Source organism: Pelophylax lessonae (assembly GCF_965119305.1).
Source record: "Pelophylax lessonae genome assembly, chromosome: 4".
In the NCBI taxonomy this organism is placed as follows: Eukaryota; Metazoa; Chordata; class Amphibia; order Anura; family Ranidae; genus Pelophylax; species Pelophylax lessonae.
This window is the reverse complement of record NC_138771.1, coordinates 309,232,613-309,258,539: the sequence shown is the minus strand read 5'-3', so window position 1 is coordinate 309,258,539 and position 25,927 is coordinate 309,232,613. Positions and strand designations below refer to the sequence as shown.

The 25,927-nt window shown below is 43.3% G+C and overlaps 1 protein-coding gene across 1 annotated transcript; it reads left to right on the top strand.

Annotated features, from left to right (window-relative positions):
• Positions 1-5,475: 5,475 nt before the first annotated feature.
• Positions 5,476-25,564, top strand: B4GALT7 (beta-1,4-galactosyltransferase 7). The gene is made up of 6 exons (XM_082256847.1): positions 5,476-5,999; positions 9,324-9,662; positions 13,081-13,306; positions 18,646-18,729; positions 24,310-24,414; positions 25,283-25,564. The coding sequence occupies exons 1-6, from the start codon at positions 5,950-5,952 to the stop codon at positions 25,436-25,438; spliced, it is 960 nt and encodes a 319-aa protein (XP_082112973.1). The 5' UTR covers positions 5,476-5,949; the 3' UTR covers positions 25,439-25,564.
• Positions 25,565-25,927: the final 363 nt, after the last annotated feature.

Below are 25,927 nucleotides of genomic sequence, written 5' to 3'. Positions count from 1 at the left end.
TTGATATGGCAGTAGTTGGCGGGCTATCAGTTCCGACAAGCCAGCAGTCAAACCTTGGGCAAGAGGGTTATCCGGCGTCATCATTTTTTTCCGCTCCAACATTTGGACCACAGAAGCCTGCCTTTTTCCAGAACAACGTGACAACGGCATCATGGAAGGTGTAGTGGAGGACAAATGTGAGGAGAGAGGAGAAGGAGAAGGCGAAGGGGCTGGACGGTAAGAGCCTGGAGTGTGGCTTTGTGGGTTCTGACGGTGTTGCTCACACTGGGCTAAGTGATGGGAGTTCAGGTGCCTTCTTAAGGCGGTTGTCCCTAGGTGAGTGTTGGGCTTACTGCGACTTATGCGTTGACTGCAAAGGCTGCAGATGGCAACACTGTTGTCAGCAACGGACACATTAAAAAAAGCCCACACTGCGGAGCCACGTGCCGGCATCCTGGGAGCACCAGATGTGACTGTACATGGTTGATGGCTCGCTCCTGATACATTTGCAGTCTGCTTTGTACCTCTTGTGCAATGCAAGTTCTGCCTGCCTCTCCTCCCTATTTGCCGGTCCATCTCTCCCTCTGAACTCCCCTCCTCTTCCTCTCTTGTGACCACCCACGTGACGTCCATAGACATGTCATCATCCACGTCACCTTCCCCACCACTAACATTCGAGATCTTGGAGTAGGCAGCAACAGCGGGGACCAACCTCCTTGGGCTTATCTGGGTACTGTGGTCAGACTGCTGATTGTCAGCTGTTGCTACCTCCTCTTCCTGATCCGATGCCAACAATGGCTGCGCATCGCAAACGTCTTGTGATGGATCGGAAAATCATTTCAGTCACTCGAGCGGAGGGTATGTGGTGGTGTCTTTGGGGGTGCACACAGCAGAGAGTGAAGAGGGTGCAGATAGAGAGGATGAGGAGGGTGCAGAAGAGGAAGGCTGAGTGAGCCACTCAACCAAGTCTGGTGCGTCCTTTGACGTAATTGCACACAGCTTTTAAAACTTCACACTTTGGCTCCGGCCTACTGCTCCTGCCCTACCCCTACCACCCCTGCGTAAGTGTCTGCCTCTTCCTCTGTGTCAGGTCAGCTGTGGTCAGGTGACAACTGCACCCTGATAGAGGTAGGGGTGCAGTGCAAGGTAGCGAACCCGATAGCTGACTGCTGCAGATGGACCGGAACGTGAGCCTAAGATTCCCCAGGGCGAGGAGTCTAAGACCCAGCAGGTGTTCACCAGAGCCTCTAGTGGTGAGGATGGACTTGGCTGCAGCTGGGCCCAGGTCACGGCCCCTGGGGTCCCCCAGGTAATGCTCCGTAGGGAGACAGGGGAAGCAGCCACTCAGGACACAAGGGATAGAGATGGGTAAGCCGAGGTTGGGGTAACAGGCAGACGAGGGTAACCAAGGGACAGGCCAAAGATCAGGGTCACAGGCAAACAGGAGTAGTCAGAGACAAGCCAAAGTCGGTACACAGAAAGGTAGATCAAGCACACGGCAGACAGGAAACAACTAGCAAACACTGTTGAACAGCAAAGCAGACCTGCAGTTCACTGGTTAATATAGACTTCCTGTGATGGCCTGGGGTGGGGCCAAACAGGAAGGAGAGATGATAAAAAGGAGCCAGAAGGGGAATCTGGCCTCTAATGCAGACATGAAGGAGCAGGTAAGCTGCCAAACACTATTGCAAGCCTATGACACTCTGCCTGTCATGTTTTTTAATTACCCTCTGACAAAAATCTCTAGAGAATCGCAGTATATCTGGAAAAAGGTAGATAACACCCCGCTTCAATCTGTGGTATTGGGGGGCCACAGGTTTATCACACCAGTTCTACAAATAATTGGCCAGTAACTGTTGTCACACAGCAAAAGAGGCCAAATTTTTGCAGAACTAAAATACAATCTTAAAAAAATATACTGTTAAATAACACCTCACTTCAATCTGTGGTATTGGGGGGGGGGGGGAGGGGGCACAGTTTTATCACACCAGTTCTACAAATAATTGGCCAGTAACTGTTGTCACTGTGTGTAGCACAGTTAACACAGCAAGAGAGGCCAAGTTGTTCACACCAGTTGTTCAAAAAATTGGCCAGGGAGTTTGGCACTGTGTGTATCAGACTTAACTCAGCAAAAGAGGCAATATTGTTGCAGGACACAAATACACTTGTAAAAGTATACTCAGATAACACCCCACTTCAATATGTGGTATTGGGGGGGCCACTGGTTTATCACACCAGTTTTTCAAAAAATTGGCAAGGGAGTTTGGCACCGTATGTATCAGACTTAACTCAGCAAAAGAGGCAATATTGTTGCAGGACACAAATACACTTGTAAAAGTATACTCAGATAACACCCCACTTCAATATGTGGTATTGGGGGGCCACAGGTTTATTACACCAGTTCTACAAATAATTGGCCAGTAACTGTTGTCACTGTGTGTAGCTCAGTTAACCGGTTGCCGACCGCCGCACGCCTATATACTGCGGTGGTCAGCCCCGGCCAGGCAGAGTGACGTATGGGTACGTCACTCGCCTGTCACTGACTTGAGAGCCAATTGCGGGCGGGCGCGCGCCCACCGCGGCTCGTTCACTGACAAGTCAGTGCGTGTGACCGGCCGACCCGATGTCCGCCGGTCACACTACGATCGCTCCGGTGAAGGGAGAAAGGCGGAGCGGCTTATGTAAACAAGCCGCCCGTCATTCTCCCTGGTGTAAAAATGAAGATCAGACGGTTCTACTATGTAGGACCGTTGATCTTTGTTTTTACACCAATAGCCATGTCCCTATACAGTTAGAATCACGCCCCTAGGACACACTTAACCCCTCCCTCTCCAATACAGTTAACCCCTTCCCTGCCAGTGTCATTTTTGCAGTAACAGTGTATATATATAGCACTGATTACTGCAGTAATGTCACTGGTAGCCCCAAAAGTGTCAAAAATGTCAGTCAAGGGTCCGATCTGTCCGCCGCAATGTTGCAGTACCGAAAAAAAATCGCAGATCGCCGCCATTACGCGTTAAAAAAAAAACACCAAAAATGACAAAAATCTTTCCCTTTGTTAGTAAACGCGATAACTTTTGCGCAAACCAATCAAAATACGCTTTTTGCGATTTTTTTTTACCAAACATATGTAGCATAAAACAAATTGGCCGAAAATGTTAAAAAATTTTGATTTTTACATTTTTTTGGGGGGAATTTCATATAAAAAAATGTGAAAAATATTGTTATTTTTGCAAAATTGATGCTCTTTTTTTGTTTATAGCGCATGATCAAAAAATCGCACAGGTGATCAAATACCACCAAAAGAAAGCTCTGTTTGTGGGAAAAAAAGGACGTCAAATTAGTTTAGGTACAGCGTCGCACGACCGCGCAATTGTCCGTTAAAGTCACGCAGTAAAAAAATCACAAAAAACTCCCTGGTCTTTTAGCAGCCAAATCCTCCGGGGCTTAAGTGGTTAACATAGCAAGAGAGGCCAAATTTTTGCAGGACTAAAATACACTCTTAGAAAAGTATACTGTTAAATCACTCCCCACTTCGATATGTGGTATTGGGAGGCCACTGGTCTATCACACCAGTTTTTCAAAAAATTGGCAAGGGAGTTTGGCACTGTGTGTATCAGACTTAACTCAGCAAAAGAGACAATATTGTTGCAGGATACAAATACAGTTATGAAAGTATACTCAGATAACACCCCGCTTCAATATGTGGTATTGGGGGGCCATAGGTTTATTACACCAGTTCTACAAATAATTGGCCAGTAACTGTTGTCACTGTGTGTAGCACAGTTAACACAGCAAGAGAGACCACATTTTTGCAGGCCTAAAATACACTCTTAGAAAAGTATACTGTTAAATAACACCCCACTTCAATATGTGGTATTGGGGGGCCACTGATCTATCACACCAGTTGTTCAAAAAATTGGCCAGGGAGTTTGGCACTGTGTGTATCAGACTTAACTTAGCAAAAGAGACAGTATTGTTGCAGGACACAAATACACTTATGAAAGTATACTCAGATAACAACCCACTTCAATATGTGGTATTGGGGGGCCACTGGTTTATCACACCAGTTATTCAAAAAATTGGCCAGGGAGTTTGGCACTGTTTGTAGTATTGCTGCAGCAACGCTCAGTCACCACACCCGTCACGTCACAATGCTGCACAGTGCACATTAATACTACTAATGCACTATAATATGCTTTCTACAAAGTATATTATACTGTGGATTACCCCCCCCCCCCCCCATATAGTGCACTGCACAGCAATACCAAAAAAATTGCAGCCCTTTAAATTACTTTTGTCGACATTAACAGAGCGATTTGTGTGACTGCTGCCGATCTCTAACTGCCCCTAAAGCACTGACTGGATACCTGCCCCTAACCTGAAAAGAGACTGGACCTATACCGAAATACCAGCCCTTTAAATGACTTTTGTGGACATTAACAGAGCGATTTGTGTGACTGCTGCCGATCTCTAACTGCCCCTAAAACACCGACTGGATACCTGCCCCTAGCCTGAAAAGATACTAGTAGACCTACACCAAAATACCAGCCCTGAAAAGGACTTTTGTGGATCTTCACAGAACTATTTGTGTCTGGCAATCTCTCCTTCCTGAGCACAGCAGACCTCACCCTACGCTGACAAAAAGCAGAATGTGAAATGGCCGACAGCTCAGGTCTATTTATAGGGTAGGGGGCATGTCCATGTGCTGAAATGTTTCAATTGGCTGTCCCGTTCTGCCTGACGGCTGTGTCATAGGTCATGGTTCTTCTGAATGAAAAAGAAAATGGCGGCGCGGACATCTTCGCGAACATCGTCAAAAGTCCGACTTTTCGCGAATTTGCGAACAAGCAAAATTTGCAGCGAACCAACCGCCGGGTAAACCGCAAGGCCATCTCTATACATATGTGTTCAGGTTTAAAGGGATGAGGAGGCAACCCTAACAGCAAGCTGTGTATGTGCAGCTCACTGTATAAATTTGGCAATGCTGAAGCTGACAGCATTCCCCCATGCGCAGGAGTGACGTCATATCGGCCTGGCCAATGAAAGCAGCTGGCGAACGATACCCGGCGCCTTGAAAATGTCAGTGGCCAGCGGGGAGCTGCAGGATACTGCTTCGCTGGAGCCAAGGTGAGTATTGTTCCGCTTTACCAAATTCTGCAGCAGACAAACATGGCAATAACTTTTCTTCACTATAAAAAAATAGTTTTTGGCCATACTATAGGTTTATTATTAAATTAAATAAATGTATGATAAAGAAGGTTGTGTGAGGGCTTCACTGTACCTCGTCACGTTATTATGTGCAAACGAATGAGTAAGCACGACACATTACAACCTCCTGTTTGTTTGAAGGTAGGAACGTTTAGCGCCGGAACCTTTAGGCGAGTCGCTATAGTTCTGAGGGGGACATGTATTCCGACGGATCAGGTTTCTGGATAGCCAGCGTGTAACGGGCAGAAGGGAGAGAAGACAGCCAGGAATAGCGGAACAGACAGGACAGGGGTGCAGGGAGGGTGTTATAGGGACCGTTTTCTGTTTGCTGTTTAGGAAGCCTCTGGTATTAGCAGGGGGAAGAGTTCTCTAGGTGCACGCTGTACTGGGATTTGTAAATAGCTCGCCTGGTACATTGTCATCATAAAATTCCATGGTATTCGTATACATCAATGGCTAGTCTAGTGCTGTGTGTGTGGCTGGCAGGCTGATTATTCCTAACAAGTTAATTTTATGATGATTTTGGAAAAGTTTTAGAAGGGGCGTATTTGTTCTTAGCTGTTTTATTATTTACCTTTATGGTATTAGTAAGGGCAAGTTGTGGCATGGAGGGATAGCTAATGTGCACAGGGGAGAATTTAGTGTTCCTATATGATGTGTTGACAGATGTAGATCAGATAGTAAGATGCTCTAATTGCTGGTTGGAAATGGCTTTGAGTATGTGAGAGTCAAGAATCAGTGAGCTGTGTGCTAGAAGAAATGTATTTGACACGAAGGAAACCGGCACTGTATCTCCGAGAAGACAGCAGGTAAGAAACGTAAGCTGCACACTAATCTCTCCCTTTTTTTTTCCCTTTAAAAGCTAAGTTTTCTAAAAAAAAAAAAAAAAGCTCCAATCACCGTAATCTGTAGTCCTCGGACCCTGGATACCCCAGCACTACTCCATTCAAAGACGCTGCGCTATCAGTTCCCACAATGAAAAGCTTTCTAAGACTAACAGGATTGTTCTCCAGAACCATTGAAATGTACTTTTGCTTTACTGATTTATTAATCACTTTGTTTTTAAACTAGACCGACAGTCAACAATCTACCTTTTCTTTTCAATTATATGACATTTGACGGTCTATCAGTGATGGTGAACCTTGGCACCCCAGATGTTTTAGAACTACATTTCCCATGATGCTCAACTACAATGCAGAGTGCATGAGCATCATGGGAAATTAAGTTCCAAAACATCTGGGGTGCCAAGGTTCGCCATCACGGGTTGATGCTTTTATATTGCATTTGATTTTTTTTTTTTTTTTGTCTCTTTCCAATTGAAGTAACTAGTTACCCCTTGAATATGTACCACCATCCATGTAAAATTCAAAGTGTTCTCCGTTATTTTTTTTTTCAAAACGTTAAACAAATTTGACAAGGAAAAGATTTCTATGAATAGAGGAAGGCAGGATAAATTAAAGTATCGCCTCCAAACACAGCATGCTTGATCATTGTGGGAATTGATAGCATGGCTTTTGCGAATGGAGGAGGGAGCAAAAAGGGATGGCATTTGATGTGTGCCTGTCACAGAGCACTAGAAGATCACTGCAGGGGAGTATCCAGGGGAATAAAATTTAGTAGCCACCAAAACACGGGACACTCTCCATTCATTGTAAATGCTAGTGATGCACTGATACCTGTTTTTTAAGTGTGAGTACAGTAAACCCCCCTCCATTGCGGGGGTTACGTTCCGGACCCAGCCCCGAAAAATGAAAATCCGCGAAATAGAAAAACCCTATTAAAATGCATTGTAGGCATGTTTTTTTTACTGTCACTGTACGTGTAAAAGCATTTTAAGGTCTTTAAACACACTTTTAAAACAATAGAAACTAATTTAAACACATAAAAGATACTGAGAGACATAGCAAGAGCTACGGAAAACACAAAAATATTTCATTTTTAATGATTTATATTGTAAAATAAAATTACAAAAAAAAAAACGCAATATACTGGGACCGCAAAAACTGAACCGCGATGGAGCGGGGGTTTACTGTACCGATACTTGTCCTCAATTCTCACTGATACCAATGTGCGGTGCAATTTGAGCCCATACAAATTCAATGCGCTCAAATTGCACTTCAAAGAATCGAGTGTGATTTGAACAGGAATGCGGTGCGATTCCTGTCTGAATCACATGTGGATTCCAGGTCCTTTCCTGTGTGAACACAGGCTGAAGTCACTATGACAAGACTGGGTTCAACCTGGAGCAGCGCAGGAAACCGCATTTGATTCGGACAGGAAGCGCACCCTGTTCAAATCACATGCGATTCTTTGCAGAGCCATTTGAGCCCATTCATTTTATGAGCTCAAGTCGCCAAGAAAAGGCATTGGAGCATTGGCACGAGTACAAGTACTCGTGCCAATGCTTAGTATCGATACCGGTATCGGTGCTACCCTAGTAAATACCATCCCTGGTGCTGTTTTTTCATTTTTAAAGTTTTCATTAAATTAAACTTCAGCTTCAGATCTGATCTGTTATCGAGAAGGAAGGGCAGTAGAAGTTCTGCCCGCTGCTTATCATCCTCCTTGATGCCAGAATCTGCCATCACCCGAATTAGAATTAGAAAATTAAAAAAATATAAATAATAAATGCACATTTTTTTTTGCTGAAAAAAATAAAAAGCATTGTACCCACGATCAGTGGATAATGGGTGTAATGACCGGTAGGGCACTTTTGACAGTGGGAGGGTTGCTAAACAATGTGTTACATGTTACAAGCGTAGCATGAAACCTTGCTAGAAGTGGAGTTAGCCTTTAAGCTCCCTTCCACACTTAAATGATTGCTTGAAGTGACCATGCTCAACATGAAGATTCCCATTATTTTCAACAGTGCCTTTTTAAAACTGAGTATTGTGCTGTCTTGTGAAAGCGTACATATGATTTTATTTTCAAGTACAGTTGCGTGTTTTTGGCCCCATAGAGTTCAGCTGGAGTTCCTGAAAATTTTCCACGTTGTATTTCTCGAGTTTTTAGCATAACAACTTGGTCTCTCCTAGCAAACTAAGGTCTGTGAAGAAAAAGGAGGATTCTGGAGTGTCCATGCTCAACGTGGACACTTTCATCTACCCAGTTTGACAAAGAAGCCGGGAGCTTTGAAACGCGTTATCTGATTGCTAGCCCATTCTGTGGTTGAGCGTCTTGGGTCTGTTTGTTGCATTTTCATTTACCCAGTGAGGACCCACAAGAACCTCTACAACCCCAGTAATGCCCATCACAAGAACAGACGTGACTTTAGAGCTACAACAGCACAAAATGCCACACAATAAAAACAGAAAATAGATACCAGGACGATAATGAATATGTCACAGATGATACTGCTTTTCACTGGACAAAAAAAAACCCCATGAAGCCTGCGATAGTTGGCAATGTGTTGCGGATTCCTATTATACTTTTGATGCTGTACTTACAGCCTGATCGATGTAAAGTGTTGTGTACTTTAGTGGAGGTTATAGCTGTCCTATCTCCAACTCTGATCATCATGTGCAGTTAAAATGATATTAAAGTCTTGTTTTGTTTTTTTGGTTTAAAAATAACAAACATGTTCTACTTACCTGCTCTGTGCAGTGGTTTTTCACAGAGCAGCCTAGATCCTCCTCTTCTGGGGTCCCTCACTGGCGCTCCTGGCTCCTCCCTCCTGCTGAGGGCCCCCACAGCTAGCAGCTTCCTATGGGGGCACCCATGCCGAGTCGCTGCTCTGTTTGTCCATTTAGACACAGAGCCACGGCTTGGTCCCACCCCCTCTCTCTCCTTATTCGCTCACCCGCTGCTGTCTTAGCCAATGAGGAGGGAGAATCCTCGGACAGCCAAGGCTCTCATGCAACATCGCAGTATCGAGATGGGGCTTAGGTAAGTATTGGGCCCCTTTCACACCATCTGGCAGATTGGGTCCACCTGTCTGTTTTTTAGGCAGACCCAATCGTGCCACCAATTGACCTCTATGGGGAAGCGGATAGCTATAGTATAGTGATCCACATTCAGATGTAACCTGCTATGATATATAAGCTCTAATTCCATTTTTGTGCAGATAGCCTTCTTGTACAGGATTTTTATGTTGAGATGTTCTTTTTAATAAAGATTTAAATTTATTTCTTTAGGTCTGGCCTCTTTCTTGGGATTCTGCCAAGGAAATGCAGCATCTTCAAACTGTTTCTGACTTGCTTATTACTGGGATTCTTATCTATGCTTTGGTTACAATTCAGCTGCACAGGAGATGTCAAGAAGCATGAAGAGAGATCTCCAAAGCAGCCCTGTCCACCAGTTCCTAGGACTATAAGTGAGGATCCCTCATGGGGTCCACACCGTCTTGCCTTACTTATTCCTTTTAGAGAACGTTTTGAGGAACTCCTCAGCTTTGTACCCCACATGCACCAGTACCTGTCTGAGAAGAAAATCCGCCACCATATATTTATAATAAATCAAGTGGATCATTATAGGTTTGTATGTTTTCAATTCTTGTCCAGTACTCTCTGATGGTACCTTTTTTTTAAAGGGTATTTCATCTGTTGCAGTCAAGTTTGAAGATGCCCAACTATGTTTATGTGTTCCCATATACGTAGCATGCCTAAATATTTTATAAAAAAATTCTTACCTTTCTATATGTTTGTTGGCAGCGGGCCCTGGGCAGATTGCAAGCTTCTCTTTAACAATTTGAAATGAGAGGAAACTCAGTGTGTCCCATTGACAAAGGAGGATACACTGAATTTCCCCTCTTTAACCTATAATGTAGAAGGCCAGCTTAATACTGTTAAACTTGGTATACACAATAGGATTATCAGATGAATGATTTCCGTTTTTTTTTTTTTTTTTTTTTTTTTTTTTGCATGCTAGTCTCCATATCGAAAACAAATTGGTTACTAATGTAAAGAATTTTTGTGCAACAGAAAAAAAATTCCAAAGTGATGTAATTAATATTTGTACTGTATTTTCGGACTAAAACTGTACCGATTAAACGAAAATTGTATGATCTGGTATCGTACGAAAAAACTTTTCGTGTTTGTCCCTTCAGATAATTTTGGATGAAAGCATTGTACTAACTCCCAGATTATTCTACAATCGATTCAAAAGCGGTATTGTTTGTACGATATTCTGATTGTGTGTACTAGGCTTTAGGAAACACGGCGTTCAAATCTTGTTTGTTACTGATAGTGAGATGTGCACAGACAGAGTTTACTATAGTAAATATTATTTCCAACAAAAACGCTTGTAATCAGCCAAAAAATAAGCTCATGTACTTTTTGAGCTTCAGACGTTTTTCTTCAGGAGACGAAACGCTCAGATGTGAACAGGGGTCATTGAAATGAATTGGATTTTGCTTGTTGGGCATTTTGAAACTTTAAAGATGAGCGTTTTACGAGCTGAAATACACTCAGGTGTTAACAGGGTCTTAGAGGAATGCAGAAAATGAAAAGCTGTGTCTATAATATTCAACCTGTTTTGCCATGTCAGTTATGCTGGATTTAGCAGGTCAATCAGCATGATGTAGTGGAGGGTTGGACACAGCAAATATTAGGGTGCTCTGACTACATGTTAGCTATTCTTAAGGAAACAAAGCAATTTGTAATGCCTGTTGGTTTCCTGAACTGTTCCTGCTTTTCCATTGGACTGGAGTTTTTCATTACCTAATGCTACAGTTTTGCTGTCTTAGATCATATTGTGTCCAGACAACAACTATGTGCTACATTTCATAGTTTCACTCAGTAAAATATAGGAGCAGGGAGGGTGGGTATAAGGCAGGTCATACAAAGTTATCCAATCACAAAAGCCTTCATACCTTTTTTTTTCTTAGAAATTCTTCCTTCAAGCAAGAGAGAAATTCCATTGCTAAGAAATTTTTTTGCAAAACTGGTAAATGTATTTTTTATGTGCATAAAAACCGGTTTTACAGCTACACAGAATACACGTTGATTATCAATACAGGCAAGATTATATTTCCTGTTTAAAGGTATACCAAATGTGTTGTCACTGGGCACCTAAAAGGAGCACTAATGAAAGAAAGTAAACTGTTAGGAGAAACCGAAATATTCAAACCCTATAACAGGACAATAAACTTCACACATTACAGTTAAACCCTTAGGCTGGTTTAAAGACATGCATTTATAATTTCTTTTTCTTAATACAACTAATGTAAGTACCTTTACCTCAACTTGACTTGATTGCAGGCTTTTGTCGTCTCCTGTACAGCAGCTCTGGGAGCCATTCCAGTTAGCTGCCTGCAACTGTTCTTGCTAGGAAGACTAAGGGCTCTTTCAGACGGCCGCTCCGCTGTTCTTATCCGCTGCGGGACTTTTTTTTTTTTTTTCACGGAGCGGATGACACTTGTGTCATCCGCTCCGTGTGTCCGCATATCATCCCATCCGTTTGCGGATGATATGCGGACATAATGTAAGTCTATGGGCATTGCGGATGTCAGCGGATGACACCGCTGACATCTGATTTTCCTTCCTTTCCGTTTTTTACACGGAGGAAAAATAGGGTTCTGTTCCGTTCCAAAAAACTGAACAGAACTGAAAGGAAGAAAATCGGATGTCAGTGGATGGTATTCCGCTGACATCCGCAATGCCATTGACTTACATTATGTCCGCAAATCATCCGCAAAAAAATAGGATGATTTGCAGACAAGCGGAGCGGCCGTGTGAAAGAGCCCTAAGGCCCCTTTCATACATACGGTCCGTTCAGTTCATCAGTTCAGTCATGTCAAAATGTATCCATTTTTCATCTTTTCATCCGTTTTTCATCCGTTGTCATCTGTTTTTCGTCCAATCTGTTTTTTTGACGGATGAAAAATAGAGCATTCATCCGTTCAAAAAAACGGACATTGACGGAAGCGGATGAAAACGGATGTTAACTGATGATCATCCGTTGTCATCCGTTTTTACATGGAGATACATTGATGTCCATTTTTCATCCATCAACGGATGGATGAAAAACAGACAGCATGTGTGATAGGGGCCTAAGCAGAGAGATCACTTCTTTAATCTGCTGCTGCTCCCTTACAGTTCATTGGACAGGTGGAGTTGGCAGTATTTTCCCTGAAGCGTAACTAAAAGCAAAAACTGTTTTTCCATTGTGGATAGAATAAAGGGAGGGTTAAAACCCCTTTGAGTGGTTATATATTTTTTGGCATCTGTGTCCCCTGGGAGAGATTTCCCTTAACTTCGTGCCCCATAACCAAAGCAGGCAGTGAGAAGAAATTCCTCCAAAGTGAGCAAATCCAGGGGTGTCGCCATAACTAGTGTCCCTATTGGAAGAGGGTAAATTGTATTTCTGAATGCTATTTCTTCCTGAAAAGATTATATTCTGGATAATTTAGAACACATGTTTTTTTATATTTTATTCCTACAACATTGTCATTAAAAACTCTGCAATTACTGGAAGTAAACTATGAATCCATCACATTGCTTCCAAAACATCATACTGTATGGCTCGCGTTCTAAAATCCCAACTGGCTTTGCAGGGTCTTCCTATATGGTCTGTTTGCTAGCATTGAAATAATTGCTTACGGTGTTGCTGATTAGTAAAAAAACTATATTGGATAATAGGGGCAATTAAAGCAATAACTCCTAACGTGTAGTTTTCCTGTTGTAACAAGGCGTGGTATTGCTATGCACTACTCGGATGTAAAATTCAACGTTGAACTCCTGGCAAATATAGAAAGCACTATTAAGTTATCTAGTAATTTAAAAGTGTATTTTTTTTACCTGCAATTATCATAAGTGCCTGACTATACCTAGATGGCCACCACCTGTACAAACTATGATAAGAAGTTGTCTGTCAGTTCAGAAAAATACTGTTTCATGTCACTTAAATACTACTTCTCTGTGCACTATAGTTACATGTTTTAATACATTTCAGGTTTAACAGGGCTTCTCTTATAAATGTGGGCTTCTTAGAGAGTGGAAATGAAACTGACTACATCGCTATGCATGATGTCGACCTGCTACCTCTTAACCCAGATCTGGATTATGGGTTTCCAGAAAAGGGACCTTTCCATGTGGCTTCCCCAGAACTTCACCCCCTGTACCATTACAAGACCTATGTTGGAGGGATCCTCCTCCTTACCAAACAGCATTATGAACTGGTGAGTATGCTTCACTTCCTCATCCTATGGATGAAGCCAATCAAGGATTGTCTAGTTTAAAATGGTTGTAAAGGCAGAAGATTTTTTTTACCCTATTGCATTTTATGCACCCCCCCTTAAATACATACCTGAGCCACATCTCGATCCAGTGATGTGAATTGAAGCATGTAATTGGCTTAGATACACCAGCAGAAGCCATTGGCCTCTGCAGCTTTCAGTCAGAACCAGTGGGGATGGTGGGGCTGAGCCCAGTCGCACTGTGTGTGTCTTATGGACACTCAGAATGGGGCTTGAGAGCAAGCATGCACCAGTGCCCCAAAGCAAGTGGCTTGCTATGGAGGCACTCACTTGGGGGGGGGGGGGGGGAGACCTGAGAGGAAGAGAATCGGGACTACTAAGTATAACATGTTTGTTATTTTAAAACAATAAAAAAAACTCTACTAGTGTGGTGTTTTTTTTTTTTTTTAGTTCTAACAGAGTGTAGAGGGATTACAGCACTTGTCAGGTTTTTATTGCTGTCTGCTTACCTAGTCGCATGATGTGAAAGAAAAGTGGGTTGTCCCCAGAACAGCCACAGTAATATGATGAAATCTTCCAATGGGGACACTAGTTTTGGTTACCCTGGTGACAACTGTCACATGAAATGGGGGACAGATGACAAAAAAACCTGACAGTGATTATAACCCTCCCTTTGTCCATCCCCCTTTAGTTCTCCTTTAAATATTGTTTACATAAGAGATTAATGGGACTTCTTTTTAAAGTTAAAACCTTAAATTCTGATAGGGAATTGGATTCCAACAGGAATACTACCGATTTGGGACTCACAATACATTCCATAGGGACATGAGTAGGATCAACAACCGTCTTGTTTGTAAGGCCCATAAGAAGCTGAACCTGAGCAGCCAGGTAATACAGATGTATATTGGGGAGTGCAAGGCCTGCCATATTCAAGGGCCTTTGTAATATTATTTATTACTTTAGGTCTGGGAGGACCTTGTTTCCACAACAGCTGACAGATCAAGATAATAGAAAATCAGTGCACGGGTATCCATAAAGGGGCATTCTGCAAAATATAAAGTAGTTGAGGAAGCCATATCATTTTCGCCAGATTAACTAGTTTTTGCACTTAAAGAGGAAGTAAAGTCAAAAAAAAAAGAGAAAAAAAAAGCCCTGTAAAGAGAAAGGCATAATGAGCTAGTATGCATCGCATACTAGCTCATTATGTAGTACTTACCTTACAACGAAGCCCCCGCCGTGCCGCCACCTCAGCGACAGGACGGCGACATGTCCTGCCGTCCCGCTTCCGGGTTCGCGTCCTCCGGCCATCTGATTGGCCGGAGGCGCGATTACATCACTCCCACGCATGCGCGCGGGAGCCGCCGTTCACGGCACTGAGCTCTGAAGGAACGGCACGGGTGGCCGTTCCCTCAGATTGCCTGCGCCAATGACGTCATCGGCAGTTTGCGCTGTAAATATCTCCTAAACGGTGCAAGTTTGGGAGATATTTATAGCACCTATAGGTAAGCCTTAATATAGGCTTACCTATAGGTAAAAGTTATACAAGAGGGTTTACAACCTCTTTAAGACGTAACTTACTTATCAGGGGTTGTAAGTTAATAGAGCAATAGTCTGGGAGACAGGCTGAGATAGTATCACCTAGATATCTAAACTATTCCACTACCTCCAATGATATTGCTTCTGCCGGAAGAGGTGCCATAAGTGTGTCAAGAGGCAATAACCTGTAATTATCACAATTTATCTCTAGGCCCGAAAAGGAGCATCATTTCTGTATCAAGGTAATAAATTGGAGAGAGATTCAGTTGTATCAGGGAGTAAAAATAAGGTATTGTCAGTGTAAAGAACAAGCTACCCCTTCTAAAACCACTTATACCAGGCAGTCCTTTTACTCCATGAGCGAGTGACTCCATCGCCAGAGCAAACAGGAGGGGTGTCCCACAAGGGGTAAAAGCTAAGGAGAGCACTGCTCGTTCACACTAATTTGTGCCTGAGGTTTAGCATAGAGAAGTTATATTCAAGGCAGAAATTTCAGCCAGACACCAAATCTGCACAGGACTTCCCATAAGAAAGGCCACTCAATGCTGTTGAAGGCCTTGGTCATGTCTAGTGACTATTTGGCCTTGTTGTCTCTGGCTGGTGTTGAATGTCAGTGGAAGTAGATTTTCCCAATATAAAGCTTGTCTGGTCAGAGTGCACCAACTTAGGCATATATTGTGTGAGACGATTGACCAAGACTTTCGCTGGCAGTTTAGTGTCAACATCAGTAAGGATATAGGCTTGTAGACATCTGGCTTGGTAGTATTCTTACCCGGTTTGGTTTATAGAATAACACTGGCAACTGTACATGAATCGGGGAAAGAAGGCCTGAATCAAAAGCTGCGTTTAGGATATCTAGGAGAAGGGGAAATGTGCGGTCACTGTAACATTTATAAAGCTCAGTTGGCAAGCTGTCTAAACCTGGGGCCTTATTACTTGGTAAAGATTTTAGCGCCTCAAACCGCACCTCAGAGGTTATGGGGGCATCTCATTTTGTGCGCTCCTAATTCTTACTTTGATAAGTTAGCAGTCTCTATGCCATGATTAATTACCTTTTGTCTACTTAGTGTCACAGCTGCTTAAATCCAGAAAAAGGCAACCATGCTTTGATAATGAGAATAGTAATAATTGCAACTTAAAAGGATTTTTTCCAGAGAAAGGGGTCACATAAGTATGGGAGTCTCCGGTTTCTGTTCTCTTGTAGGGTTTTTTTTTTTGTTTGTTATAAAACCCAACTGATTCATTCCTAGTAAGGTATGTGAGCCTGTAACTACCAAACTATGCGCAAAGTTACACCCAAATAGGGGTGTGAAAGTGGTTAGTAAATAGACGTAATTCAGTAAAACCATTATCCTCATTCTAAGAATTCACCAAAAAACTCTTCCACAAACCTTTCACCAGATTAGTCTACAATAACATTTTAATAATTCCCACCCTAGTCCAGAGAGATACACACATTACTTTAGATCTGTATGCGCACTAATACCATAGTATATTAATACTTATACTAATAACATAGTAAGAATCCTGGCTACATCAGATATTTGCTGTGTTACCAAGAGTACAAGTCTTCTGCAAAAAAGAATGGAAAGGCAGCTTCCTGGTCTGAGCATGTACAGGTGAATCCCCTAAAATTTGAATATCTTCAAAAAGTTACTTTATTTCAGTAATTCAAATCAAAAAGTAAAACTCCTATATTTTATATACACCCAGAGTGATTATATTTCAAGCATTTCTTTATTTTATATTAAAGATTATGGCTTACAGCTAGTAAAAACCCAAAATTCACTATCTCAGAAAATTAGAATAATACATAAGACCAATAAAAATAAATAAAAAAAAAATTAATTACTGAAAAGTATGTCCATGTACTGTGTAGTATGCACTCAATACTTGGTTGGGGCTTCTTTTGCATGAATTACTGCATCAATGCGGCGCGGCATGGAGGCAATCAGCCTGTGACACTGCTGAGGTGTTATGGAAGCCCAGGTTGCTTTGATAGTGGCCTTCAGCTCATCTGCATTGTTGGGTCTGGTGTGTCTCATCTTCCTCTTGACAACAACCCACAGATTCTCTTTGGGGTTTAGGTCAGGCGAGTTTGCTGGCTTCTCAAGCACCGTGATACCCCAGGCATTGGTACTTTTGGCAGTGTGGGTAGGTGGCAAGTCCTGCTGGAAAATGAAATCAGCATCTCCATAAAGCTGGTCAGCAGAGGGAAGCATTAAGTTCTCTAGAATTTCCTGCTAGAGGGCTGCGCTGACTGTGGACTTGATGAAACACAGTGGACCCACACCAGCAGATGACATCACTTTGCAAATCATCACCGACTGTGGAAACTTCTATCTTGGCCTCATGCAACTTGGATTCTGTTCCTCTTCACTCTTTCTCCAGGCTGTGGGACCTTGATTTCCAAATGAAATGCAACATTTTCCACAGTCAGTGATGATTTGGGAGCCATGCCATCGGCTGGTGTAGAAATATTATATTTGGGACAAGCCATTTTTAAGTGGGCTGTAGTGTAAGACTTATTTTTAAAGGGGCTATAATGTCTGACTGCGCTACTGGCAGGTAAAACAAATAAATCTGCTTGTGTAGACAAGCCTTAAAGAACGCTGATTATAGCAATGCTCTTCTAGGCTCATAATTCAGTGGTGGAGTCTTTTATTATAGTGGGTAAAGCTCGGTGTCATGAACTGCAAAAGCCCCTTGAGACATTTTGACGCATGTCAAGAATAAATTATCAGTGTGTGCTTTATTGTTTGTAGTCTTTGGCAGACTTCCTATTTTGTGTGCCACATAATGACATGACACTGAGCTAAAAGCTGAGAAGCAAACTAAATGTAAAAGAAGACGATAATTAATTTATAAGCAATAACCTTTGACAGAAGAAAACCTTGTTTAACCATTTTTGCCACTAAGAGTCTGCTCGTTTTTTGCAGCCTAGGTTGGCCTTGAAATTTTATCACATTTTTCACATGCACCTATATATAATAAAACATTTTGAAGCTTCTATTTGCATGACTTTCCCTATACTCAAAGCTTGAGGTTGCTCATCTACGTAGCACCAATGGTTTCTTGAAGGTATCCCAAATAAAACATTCACCATTTGAACTTCGACCCTGGTCATGTTGTATCTCTGTCGATTTGATAGCCAACCCCCCACCCCTACCAATCCCTTTCCCCCCCCCCCCCCCCTCTTTAACACCACCACTCATTTTCTTATGCTTTGGCTGTTCTTTCAACTTTCTCTCCATTACTCCCTGTCTTTCAAAATCGGAATAACTTATCTCTTAATTATTGAAGAAATTGCTCAAAGTTTGGTGTTGAGCCTACCCTTGGCACTTCCCTCTCTCTCCTTCTTCTATTCCCCTATCCCCCTATTTTCCCACCACAACACTCCCATTTTCACCTCCTACCTCTTGTTTCCTACTTTACTGGTTCAACTGTTCTGTTTTCTGTACACTGTAATCGAGACTGAAACTATGATTGCCTCAGGTAAACTGCCCAGGGAGCTTAGTCATGGGGATCCCCATGATAACTTAAAAACCAAAAAATAAACACGCTTATTCTATAAGGGAATATATTGCAATGTACTAAACAAACAGTAAAACTAAATATGAGTAGTTGTAGTGGATTTTTGTTCTGTGCCCTTTTTTTAGACTTTGCTCTGGGATAGTTGTAGTTGCATCAGTGTTGCTGGGGGATCATATGGAACTGTAAATAGAGACTAGCTTGCATATCCCCAGTAATATTTACATTCCTTATTTCCTATTTCATCTCTACAGTGTAATGGAATGTCAAATCGATTTTGGGGATGGGGTCGTGAAGATGATGAGTTTTACAGAAGAATCAAAGGAGCTGGTCTCCAGGTAACCTCTAGAGCATGTTCCTGATTTTTTTGTGAATAAATCTTGTAAAAGCAAACCTGTGTGGCAAGGGGATCTACTAGGATTAGACAGCTGATATAAATAGCAGGTACCACTTACCTTTTATTTACACCCCTACAACCCCACCCAGAGCCCTCCAACTGTTTCTTCACTTCCTCCTACCAGTGACCCAGTCACACAATGCAGTGTGTCTGGCCATAGTGTTCTATAACCAAACCTGAATATTGCCACATGGTAGCAAAATATCTAGATTTTTATATATACACTAGACATTAAGCCCGTTAAATTAACGGGCGCTAGAACATATGGCTGAGCGGCTCTCGCTTATCTCTTTTTTTTATTTCTAACAACGGGAGAGCCGCAAGACATAGTTAGCTCTGCACATAGCGTCCCTGTTGCCCTAGCAACAGAGACACGCGCAGAGCTGACCGAGCGGCTCTCGCGTGCGAGCGCGTACCCACCGCGTGCCCGCGCACACCCGCTGCTTCAAGAGTTTTGGCCGGCCGCCCGACTGGGGTGTATGTAGGATATCTATTCTATATTAATAATATGCAAGTGTCTCTGCGTCAGTCCCTGTGTCTGTTGGATTGCTCTACTGCGCATGTGCCCCACGGACAGCCGTTGGGACTGGGGGCGGGCACCATGTCAGGGGCCCCAGAAGTAAGTCAAACTGACCTGTGTAGGATAGGGAGCTCCTTGGTGTCGGAGGCCGGGTCCCGGGTGCTGGGGGTTACCCCGATAATGGTGCTCTTCAGGGAAGTTCCTCTGAGCAGGCGGCTCCGGATCAGATCCATATTCCCCGGAGAGTCTACACTCACCCGCATGCTGGAGCCGGGCAGGAGCACCCCGTCATGGGTCAGAAGAAGAGGCAGGCGCCGGGGGATCTGGATAGAGCCGCTAGAGGCCATGACCGGCCACACACACAATCCGCACACCGACCGACCAAACTCACTGACAGCTCCGAGTCCGGGCAAAGAGCAGCAAGACTACAACTACGGAGAGCGGCTGGAGACAAATCATCTCCGCCTGAGGAAACCACCGCCATCTTGTGATATCCTACATACACCCCAATATAATCACCTCATCATATACTATACACCCCAGTATCATCACCTCATCAGATATCCTGATGATACTGGGGTGTATAGTATATGATGAGATGATTATATTGGGGTGTATAGTATGTAGGATATCACAATATATGATGAGGTGATTTCTGTCCTCAGCCCTGTGAGGTGAATTCCCAGTTGTAATACTCACAGTTGGCCAGTAGATGGCGGTGGTTTCCTCAGGCGGAGATGATTTGTCTCCGGTCGCTCTCCGTAGTTGTAGTCTTGCTGCTCTTTGCCCGGACTCGGAGCTGTCAGTGAGTTTGGTCGGTCGGTGTGCGGATTGTGTGTGTGTGTGGCCAGTCATGGCCTCTAGCGGCTCTATCCAGATCCCCCCGCGCCTGCCTCTTCTCCTGACCCATGACGGGGTGCTCCTGCCCGGCTCCAGCATGCGGGTGAGTGTAGACTCTCCGGCAGGGCCGGAGTGCGACTCATTTTCAGCCCTGGAGTTTCATGCCTTAGACCTGCCCACTTTAGTTCACGACTGACTATATTAAAAGAATGTAATTAAAACCTCAGAATATAAGTTTGCAATGGCTGCGCGCATGGTGCAGGGGAATGCGGGGCTGCGCGCATGGTGCAGGGGAATGCGGGGCTGCGCGCATGGTGCAGGGGAATGCGGGGCTGCGCGCATGGTGCAGGGGAATGCGGGACTGCGGGCATACTGCAGGGGAATGCGGGGCTGTGGGCATACTGCAGAAGATGCAGTGCTGCGGGCATGGTACAGGAGTACCATGCCTGCAGCACTGCATCTCTTTTAGTATGCCTGCAGCCCCGCATAATGGCAGGCAGTGCGGCAGTGGAGGAGTCTCACTTACCTGTTCCTGATATGTGCTGGGGAGGATGGGGGATCTCCTCGGTGTCGGAGGCCAGGTCCCGGGTATTGGGGGGTCACCCCCAATGATGGTGCGGTGTGAGGGCCGTTGTACTGCCGATAGTTTCAGTAGCCACCGTTCTAAATTCGTATGTGCTGGGGAGGCGGGAGGCGGAGTTCCGATCAGTTGCCTTAGATTTAAAAGTGGCGCCATCCGGCGCCAACACGTCATTGCGTATGCGCCGCCGCTTGGGAAAGCTTGAATACGTTTGGCTATTTCCGGAAATAGCCGAACGTGTACGGCTTTTACCGAGCAGCGGCGCATACGCAATGACGTTTTGGCGCCGGGTGGCGCCATTTTTAAATCTAAGGCAACTGATCGGAACTCCGCCTCCCCAGCACATACGAATTCAGAACGGTGGCTACTGAAACTATCGGCAGTACAACGGCCCTCACACCGCCATCGGGGGTGACCCCCAATACCCTGCTTCCGACACAGAGGAGCTCCCCCAGCTTACACAGGTCAGTGCCCGCCCCCAGTCCCAACGGCTGTCCTGTGGCACATGCGCAGTAGCGCATTTCCACGGACACGGGAAATCTGGAATCTCTGGACGCAGGGACACATGGGTTTTATTAATATAGATTTACATTTTTTTACAGGTTACCTCTTTTGAGTTACAGAGGAGGTCTAGCGCTAGAATTATTGTTCTCGCTCTAACGTTCACAGCGACACCTCACGTGTAGTGTGAACACGTTTGTATATGCGTGTGTGACCTACGTATGCGTTTACTTCTGCGAGCAGGGAGGGATGGGTGCGCTTTTCTTCTTTTTTTTTTTTTTTTCTGTAGTTTTTTTTTTTTTTTTTTTTTTTTTTTTACACTAAAAAGGTGTAATGTATATCAGCCCAACTAAATAAATGAAGTATTGAAGTGTCAAAAACTATTGTGGCTGCAATATCAAAGTGGTGAATCACTACACATAAAATCAATAAATATATAAAGTGATATCGCGCTACAATAAAGTGCTAATAACAAAAAATTGCCGTTCTGTTCGAACAGCAAAAAATGCTGTGCAGTGCAAATAACAAGAGTTGCTGTGCTGTGCAAAGGTGCAATAATTAAAAGGGTTGAAGAAATGACTGAATATATCAACAAATCAATCAACATAAAACATAGGTGTCCATATGACTCCTTAGCATGAACACTAAAATAACATGTCAGAATCGGCTTAATCGCATCAATTGAAAAGATAAATCAAAAGTGCAAGGTGCTAGTCCATTAAAGTGATTTCAAGTGAATAAACAGTCTCTAAAGTGCCAAAATAAGTGCAGCTTCCGCAATGGATCATTCAGGTGCTCACGATCCCACCGCCAGTGATGGATGGCCTCTCACCTTATAATTTGACCAGTGTTACACCACTAGGTCAAAAACAGCTTTATAGTATCCCCAGAGAAATGGGTAGACTCGATCCTCTCATTAGGTCCTGAGTGCTCCCTGGTTGCTGCACAGATAATTAGGGTGGCTCTGTCCTCACTGTATTTCCCCATTCTCCGTCATAAAACGGGAATAAATGGAAAACAAATCTAGTGCTCTCTGTATATAAGGTATTTTATTAAATAATCCAAATAATAAAACTCGCATTCGTAGGCACATAAGCTGTGCGGGCTGGGTAGGCATTGAATCGGTTTGGGAGATGCAGGAGAAGTTGTGTCCTGTAGCTGGATCTCGCCCGTGGTATCTCCGCCCCCTAGATGCGTATCGTCAGGTGCTGATGGGCATGTGACTTCCTCAGTAGGAAGTACTAGCCAGGCCTTAAGGGTTACTCGCCACCAGTTGCCCCACCTATAGGAGACGCCCCCCCCCCCCATCATGTGACCATAGATAAGACATGCTGTGCCTTGTAGTCCTATATGAGACCCCCCATCATGTGACCTTAAGACATGCTGTGCCTTATAGTCCTATATGAGACCCCCCCCTCCCATCATGTGACCATAAATAAGACATGCTGTGCCTTGTAGTCCTATATGAGACCCCCCCCCTTAGGCATGTGAATAGAAATATGGAATGCTGAGCCTTGCAGTCCTATAGGAGACGCCCCCCCCAACCATGTGACCATATATAAGACATGCTGAGCCTTGTAATCCTATAATAGACCTCCCCCCCAACCATGTGACCATAAATATGGATTGCAGCCTCACCTGTGCAGGAGAAGAGAGAGGAAGAGGAAAGGCGGCTGGATAATCAGAGCGGGAATCGCTGTGCTCTAACATCTTTCATTTGAATTGCCGGGCGCACCGCTTCACACGTAGTCCCGCCTCCTGGCTCGGCTCCTATGATAGACCTCACACGTACCGGCGGTGTTCTGTCTATCAAAGGAGCCGAGGCGGGAGTACGTGTGAAGCTGAGTGCCCGCCAATTCAAATGAAAGATGTTACAGTGCAGCGATCCCCGCTCTGATTATCCGGCCGCCTTTCCTCTTCCTCTTCTCTCTCATCCTCGCCCGCAATAATTTTCCACTCGCAAAATGCGAGCAGGCGAGTGGAAAATTTTGAGGGCTGCTTTAAGTGAACTTTACAGATGTTCATGAGTCACTACTCCTTTGAATAAAGCTTGATAAAACATAGCCTGATTTTATTTAAGGCTGCAACAGATGAATGGGGTGGTGGGGAAGGACTTGAGAGGTGTGTGCACTGCACTCTCCCTGCTGTAAAGTGAACCCATTACTTAACTGCAAATGTACAGGCTAGCTTTAACTCCTTACCGAAAGCAGCCTGTGTATTACTATTCCCTCAGCACAATGCTCTGCTCTGTTCTGAGGATATGTTGATGAATAGCATCCCTTTGACAGCTGCCAGCTGAGACTTTGCAAGGCTACTTGCCTTCAGACCCATTTGTGACTTACAGCTTTGTACCCCACTAACAATCGGGAGCCAATGGTATAGCCAGTGATATGACATAGCAATCTCATAAAGCTTTGACAAAGTTGCCAGATGCCAACTTTTTAGTAAGAAAAAAAAAATGCATTCGGCTTGCAGTGGCCTCTGTGGCCATTAGATTGCGGTGTGCCTCTGTTTAAAGCTGTACTTGTTTGGCACACCTATAGTATTAAAAGTAACCATACATTAAAAACATTGAGGTGGGAAAATTAAAGTTCTAACCAAGTTAGCCAATTCATGCGTATGCTGCTAAACTTTGTCTTCGCATTCTTACCCCATCATTTTATGATCCTGATATGTGCCTGCTGTACCATGTACTTATATGAAAAAGTATCCTATTCTCTTTTATATTAATTCCTTTGTGTGAAATCCCTGGTGTTCCTGACAGTCCCTCTGCTTTCCTATTAACTGACCACACTAAGCAGGAGAGCAGTTTTCTAGCTGTGCTGGGAACTTAGCCTGTTCTTCTCCAATGATCAGACTTGTCCTGACACCGCATAGAAATGTTTTGCCTTTGATTTCTATTTCAAACTGAATGGGTTGTTTTTACAAGGTGATAGTTTACAATCACTTTAAATGCTTGAGGAGGGAGGGTAGATGTCCTTTCATCAGCAACAGTAGAAATGATCTAGTAAATTATAATTTACAATAAATGAGGCAATTCAACTGCATGCAATAAACTCTTAATACTTGAATACTTTCAGCTCTATCGGCCCTCTGGAATAACAACTGGATACCAAACCTTCAGGCACATTCATGACCCGGCATGGAGAAAGAGAGACCAGAAACGGATTGCTTCTCAGAAGCAGGTACACTTCTAGCACCAATGAACAGAATCTTTAAGCTCTTTAGTTTCCATACTGGCAAACAGAACTTGTGATATGCCCTTGCAAAGTTGACTAGTACTGCAATCTACTATAGGAAGCATGCACTGAAATGCAGAATTCTGTTCTGTAATCAGATAGCTTTTCATTTTATCTATGGAAAATGGTAAACATTCTAAAAAAAAAAAAAAAAGTTCTGTAACCATTGTAAACTCTTTTGTTACTAATAAAAGAAACACATATGCAGTGAAATGAGAATGGTATACTGTATGTCATAAATGATATCAATAAAGATTTCTAGAGTACTTCTAGGTAAAAATCTCATCTCATCATTAAAAGTGCCTGTCTGAAATAGGCATGTGTATAAACCCTCCACAGGTACACCAAACGAGTCCTTTGTACCCATCTGCACCAATGTGTCATTCACATAAAAGGTCCGCCATCTAAAATCCACATCCTTCAGTTGGTATATATGGGAACGGTCTCCTTTCTTGAAGGGGGAACCCACTTTTTTACTTAAAATTTTCCTCTGTGCATGGGATATGCAGTACAGTATGATGAGCATCACTTATGTGCCCTCACTTTCACCTTTTTGTTACAGCCAAGGTATTGCTCATGTGACATACCTGTACCTTTAGTGTGTTACATATGTTATGTAAACCAAATGATAAAATGGCAATTTTAATTACAGGCTGTAAAACTACGAATTTTGAGAGTCCGACATGAGAATACTTATGCAAGACCTGTAGCTGCAGATAGTTTCCCTATAAAATATATTACGCTGTATTTTGGTGTGATGGGATAACTTTACCAAATAAATAACATGTTTTCTCTTCTTTTCTGTGCATCCCAGGAACAATTTAAAGTAGACCGTGAGGGAGGTTTACACAGTGTCCAGTATCGTGTGGAATCTCGATCAGAATTAACCATTGGTGGTGCTCCGTGTACAGTGCTGAACGTACTGCTGGATTGTGACCTGAATGATACTCCATGGTGTGTTTTTAGCTAAATTCATAAAGTATTTTATGACTCAAAGGACTGAGATAGCCTGGATTCCAGGCAGACATGTGAATCTGTAGTTAGATTTGAACTGTAAAAATTTTTATATATTCTAATAAAATTATGGAAAATCTCATGCTGTCTTGTTACTCTGCCAGATAATTGTACATTGCAGCTTTGGTTGCGTAATTTTCTAACAAAATATATAAATTTTTACATGTAGGAGAGAAGTGTCAGAATAGGCCTGCTCTTCAAGTGTCAAATCTACACTTAGAAACCACTTTATTGAAAACAAATTGCTAGTACTGGGTTGGACCCCTTTTTGCCTTCAGAGCTGCCTTAATTCCTCATGGCATAGATTCAACAAGGTGTTGGAAACATTCCTTAGAGATTTTGGTCCATATTGACATAACATCACGCAGTTGCTGTAGATTTGTCGGCTGCACAACCATGATGTGAATCTCCCCTTCCACCGCATTCCAAAGGTACTCTATTGGAT